The 6,000-nt window shown below is 50.1% G+C and overlaps 1 protein-coding gene across 1 annotated transcript in view; it reads right to left on the bottom strand.

Moving 5' to 3' along the window:
• Nucleotides 1–1,785: 1,785 nt before the first annotated feature.
• The window catches only part of MED12L (mediator complex subunit 12L), a gene marked incomplete at its 5' end in the record, with an annotated part of 152,971 nt that continues 148,756 nt past the window's right edge, over nucleotides 1,786–6,000 (bottom strand). Inside the window, 2 exons of the mRNA XM_082487471.1 lie at nucleotides 1,786–2,494; nucleotides 2,946–3,027. Of these exons, the coding sequence (XP_082343597.1) occupies nucleotides 2,442–2,494; nucleotides 2,946–3,027 (135 nt within the window). The 3' untranslated portion in view covers nucleotides 1,786–2,441. The remainder of the gene's footprint in view (nucleotides 2,495–2,945; nucleotides 3,028–6,000) is intronic.

Here is a 6,000-nt window from a genome sequence, read left to right as displayed (position 1 = left end):
AGATTTTACACTAACGGATCATGGATTAGACTGGTCAAATGAATCTTTACAAGATTAAGCCAGTAATTAAAGCTCAGTTTCTTCTTTTCTTCCTACGAGAGAGATTAATGTCAGGACAGAGGGGTGAAAATACGTGCAATGCAGCCTTTCCCCTTAAATCTGCCTGTTCGGGACCTGTGTCTCACGCCGTCCCCGCAGCTGGTCCCGCAGCCGGTGGTGCCCGGCACGGCCTCATCCCGCCGGAGCGGAGCAGACTGCCCGGCTCCATCGAAGAGAGCGGTCTCATCACCCACTACAGTCGACGGATGTGCGAAGGGCTCGGCGTACCCATCCCCTGCCTCATGACCAACTCCAGCTCTTCACACCATTTCAAATAATAAAAAATCCAGGAGCGGTAACACCTCTCCTTTGGGCCTGTGTGATCTACCACTGACAAGGAGCGGCCGCAGTGCAGCTCCTCTGTGCCAACGCGACAGCGGCATCTGAACCGCCTGCACTGAGGTCCCCCAGCAGAGCCGATCCGCACACACCAGACACACACACATCAGGGAGACAGTATTCCAGTGCCAGGAGCTAAAGGCAGGTTCTGCCTCATTTATCCACATCACAATCAACCTGGGCACTTTCTAAATTTTTTTATTTAAGACTATAACCTCAGCTTGGATTGCTTTTCTGCCGGTTTGATCGTTTCCTGACGTCAACCACAGAGTTTGCTGTGGGCGTTCCCTCCTTCCGCAGCGGCGCTGGAGCCGTAGCCCCGGGCGGCTGCATTACAGCAGTCTCGCTGGTTAATAGCTGCAACAGCTTTAGCTGCTGGGAAGAACAGTAAATCTCCTAAAAAAAAAAAAAAAAACAAAACCAAAACCCAAACCCTGAACAGAAATTATTACATAAGTAAGACTTACCCAGCTATTGTAAAAGCCAATCAGAACTTACTTTTCTACAGATTTCCGCGCAGTGGGCATTATTTCCCCAGCCGGCCGGACTGCCTCCCGCAGCCCGCGGAAGGTTGCGCAGTGCCGTCTTCCCCCTCCCCACGGAACACCCGACTTCGGGACCATCGACAAATTCATTGTATGGTAAAATAAGCAAAGTGAGTTAATACAAAACAGGGAAAAAATATTCCTAAGTACATTTTAAATGCCCCACATGTTCCACTTTCAAAATTAATGCATTTAAAAAAAAATAATCATCATATAGACTAACTCCTAAATGACATCAAATAGCAATAAATTTATTCTGTTTTTTTAACTGTAATTCGAGCAAAATTATGACATATTTGAACAGGTTTGAATAATAACAATTCGTCTGTAGTAATTTTGATTTATAATGTCCTTGTGGTTTTGCACTCGGCTGCTCATACATAATGCCTTCCGCCGCTGAATGTCACCCCGCCAGCACGGCTCAAAGCCGGCGCGTGACGCACTTGCCGTACAGCGCGGGCAGCAGACAGGTGATGGGAATAACTCATTTTGGGGACCCCAGTACGAAGAGGTGTCAGCTACGGCAGCGCTGAAACCGCAGGAGGGACTTTGGTGGCTTTCCCCCCTCACTGGGTGACGCTGGAAGGAGGTTCGTACCGAAGGCATCAAGTGAGCCGCGGAGATTCGCCTCCTGCGGGGCTGTGCCGGGACTCGGGGATTTCCCTGCGCAAGCGGAGCAAAACCCACTTTGACCGTCCGATCCCTCTGAGGATGTCGGACACTCCTATAGAACTCATCACCCGTGAACTTTACACCAAAAAAACCAAATATGAAACAATGCTACTTCTAGTAGGTTTATTAACGTTACATTGTGGCTTTTAATATAAACTTTAAGAAGTTCTAATACAAGCAATAAACCCACTTCAGCACCTTCTTACCACAATGAGAGCAAGAGAAATTGGTACTTTAAACAAGGAACTTTATAAAGTGCATATGAAAATTACAGTCAAATAAACACCATTTAAATTGATGCCTGTTCTACCAACAAAGAAAGAGGTGAACATTTTAATGAACAAATTAACTTTTATGCCAAAATCGGAAGTGCCTTTCAGTTCAGCGGTTTGGTCCAGTGCAGTTCTTTAACAAAAAAAAAAAAAAAAAAAAATTCAACAAAAAACTCAAAGAAGTGTTTCCCACAAATAAATAAATCCAGCATTCTTTGTCCTCTTTAAAAGTAACAGGACCTAAAAAGCACCAAATTCATAAAATCTGCAATAACATTCTTCAAATAGACCCACAAGTCCATACAATTAAATCTAGTTAAATGCAAAAAAATCCCCAAACCCCAAAATCCCACCTTGTTACATATTCACATCAACTGCAGCACAAAAAAATAATTATTGAAATAATAAGAGAAGAAAACTGAAGTTTGCTTTCTAGCAATAACTAGTGCATTGAATTTCAAATGTTCTGTTCTTCAGTGCAAACGTAACACGACGTCTCCCTTCCATCGCTGGTTCAGAAGTGTGAGGGATGCCCGTACTGGTTCGCTCCTTGCTGGGGCTGGTTACCTGCGCCACAAAGCAAAGGGAGCGTTCGCGCCTCGCGACCGCGCTCTGCAGCCACCCCGAGAAACACCGGTATGTCACGCAGCGCTCGCGAAGGACAGCCGGCGCACTCCCTTACGCTCCTGCCCAACGCCCGCCAGAGGGGCAGGCTTCCCCGGGGGCTTCGCTGCGCTGGGACTACAGGAGGGAGGGGAGAAAACACGCCGCAGATTGTGACTGGGCCACCAGCGCGGTGCCTCGGCTTCTCTGGAGACCAACAGAACTCCACGGGACGCACGGCCAGCAGAATTTTGCTGTCACATCCCTACTGGGATGGGTAACCGGCCGTCAGTAGGTAAATTAATCACAGGGACATACGGCGGCATTTGAAGAGGCAGAACACCTCCAGAAAGCGAATTCCATATGCAAATATACGTACGTATATTTACGTACATCTGTGCACGCACACACTTACTAGAGAGCTGCTTCTGGAGCTGCCTGACCAGCGCCGCCGTCTGCTGCTGCTGCTGAGTCTGTTGCAAGCCCTGCCTCGGGAACTGCAAGAGAAACACGAAAGATGGAGGAACCGCGCGGCGTGCGCCTGCCGGCTCGCTCGGAGCGTTCAGCCGAGGCCGAGAGCGTTGAGCCCGCGCTGCGCTCAGCTCGCGCTGCCCCGCCGGCGGGGGCTCCGCAGAAGGCGGGCCGGCACGCACAGCCGTCCTGGCCGGACTCCCACGGCACAGCACGGACAGGCGGAGCACACTTGGAACTCACAGAACAGCTGTGCTCTGCGTTCCCTGAAATCTCCCACATTCCCGGTTGTGTTACAGGTGTCGCGTGTGTCCCACCGGGCACAGGGGACAGTCGGTCTCTGTCTCTGCGGCCCCTGGGGCGGCCGGCGTTCATCCGCAAGTCACCCTAAGCAGCTTTACCGTCCGCATTGTGCAAAGACGAGGCAAATCAAAACCGCAGGTCAAAATTAACAGCCTTTTTAGCACTTTAAAACACTTACGTGTGGGTGAAGCTTTATAGCCAAAAGAAGCTTCTCGAAAAATACTTCTCCCCGGGCAGTGGCACTTTGGATAAAAAGAGGGATGGGCACAAAGCACACGCTGTTCACCGCGCCGCACACCCGCTGCGGGGCCGGAGCTGCGCGCGCGGTTCCTGGCTCCAGTGAACGGGAGCCGGATCAGTGCCCGGCCAACCGGGGCAGCTCCTCCACTGCGCAAAATAACCATCGCTCCGATCCCTGCCCTGAGCCCGCCGGCTGAGAGAAGGCCCTCCCAGTCCCTGGCATTAAGCACAATGGGATTAGACACAAAAAGCTTCCAAAGAAATCTGCTGTTAAGGACTTAAATCATGACTTCAAGCACTTGACAGTACCCTTGACTTTCACAAATTTGCACCCTATTTATACTCGTATCAAAGCAGAGTTCAGGCTTTAATTGGTCTGTCTGACAGCACGCGTTATTCCCTACCTCTCTGACCCACAAAGTCTGTTTTTCAAGTCCGGCTGGGTAGGAGAACGGGCACCGCTTCGCCTCCACGCTTCTGGCCTCATTCAGAAGAAAATCATTCTCTATTAAACAACTTCTATTGATCATCGCTACCTGTACGTCAGAGTACGGAATACACTGCACACCGCGCTACTGAAGGACAACAGCCAGACCTGACCCCGAGGGCGCGCGCCGTCGGGACGGGTGCCTCTGGAGCCAAAGCTCTGCGCACACCAGAACCATTTCTTGCCTTGGAAAATCTGTCACCTGTATGAAAGGAGAACGTCCGTGCAGGAGCTATCTCACAGTCCCGAGGACAGAGCCGAGGGCCCAACTCCCTCATACTTACCTGCTCCTGGGAGGGGGATGGTGCTGCCCGTGCCAGCCAGCACTAACCACACCTTCACCGTCTGCTGCCTGTCCTGCCCCGCCGCCTCCGAGCCCTCTACCGCTCTTTCCTAAGCCCTGGAGTTTCCCTTCTCATTAGATCTGGTGAAAATGCATGTGCCTCGGTCACTCTTTGTGCTTCTGCACAAGAACACACCGTACACCCGACCAGTCTGAAAACCCGATGTGCTGAACGAAGGTGGAGTTCTTCACTACTCTAATCGCACCGTACGCGCTGCGGAAGACGCCCAGGCTTTGTTTCGGTGGAGCCTTTTGCTTACTGAAGGGAGTTTCGGTGTTTTACAAGACTTCAGCATCTTTTCCCTTTCTGAAACCAAATCCTTCACTTAAAACCGATTGTGTAATCTTCTGGCTAGCAGTCCCTAGGAAAGGCTGAGGTCAGCCAAAAGCATTCACCACACCAGGGTTTCGCGGGGACACGGAAGCTGTGCTCAGCGAGCTTGCTGCCGCGCTGGGCGCCGGCAGAGGGGCCTGCGGCAGCGCTGCTCTGCGACGGCCCTTCGCGTGCGGTTCGGTCAAGATACAAACTATCGAGAAAGACTCTTGCACCTACAAGCCGCCTCCGAGTTTCTCTATTGGATCACGTTGATCAACACTTTTAAACGCGGAAGCTAGCACCTTCAGCATGACTGTATTTGCTCCATTTTTCTGTAGCAAAGTTTCTCTAGTTACCCCCAACTCCCTTACACACGTCTGAAAAAACTGCCCAAATACAGGAAACAAGCATAGCGAAGTTGTAAATTCAGTGGAGGTGTCCATTAAAATTATTTGTTAGTGATAGCGATCTGGTAAAATCATACAAGAAGCCATAAAAGGCTGCAGTTCAGCACAAAGGAATGTCTCAAAACCAATTTTGTTTGTACAGTTGCCTTCATGCAGCTCTGTTTTATGACTAATGATCTAATTTGAAAGGATCTTCAAACAATAAAACGCATTTTTTCCCAGCACCTTAGCAGTACAGCCTAAAAATCAAAGGTCCGGAGTCACCCACAGCCCCTTGTGACAGGAGGTAAGGCTGGGACAGGAGTTCGGTAGCGGTGGAGCCGCCAGCGTCCGCAGCCGACGGCAGAGGGAGCGGAGGGAGCGCGGAGGGAGCGCGGGTGCTCGCAAACACAGCACAAGCAGGGGCAGGTGGGGAAACGCCAACTGTCAGCGCCTTACATTTCCCAGTGAACTCGGTGTTACAGCCAAAACTGGTTCCGCAAGCGGCCTCAATCGTATACGTGACCCTGCTTCCACTTCAAAATATTACAAAGACAGAAAAATCCACCAATTTATATGCATCAGCAGCAACTACCGATTTCTCATCAAGTTTCTAAATATAGCAGGGGCTATTAATTCTTACTATGATACATTAATTAGGATAACACTTATGAAAGCGCATAGCACAGCACGCATAAACAGGAAAAATTCTTTCCTGCAGCAGTAAGATGTTAATTTACCTGAGCTCGCTGCTTTGGGACTACTAAATGGCATCGTTAGATCCCCAGAAAAAAAGATCCCCGGCCCTTAGTGGGCTCACTGTGCTTGGTCCCGCGTCAGTTTTTCAAAGGAGTCATTTATTTATGCTGCACCAGGAGTACAACTGAGGATGACTCTAAAGCAGCTAATTTTTCCCCGCTTTGA

This window comes from Vanellus vanellus (genome assembly GCF_965231255.1).
Source record: "Vanellus vanellus genome assembly, chromosome: 8".
Lineage (NCBI taxonomy): Eukaryota > Metazoa > Chordata > Aves > Charadriiformes > Charadriidae > Vanellus > Vanellus vanellus.
Note: the sequence above shows the minus strand (reverse complement) of the source record. Positions and strands in the feature narration are given on the sequence as shown.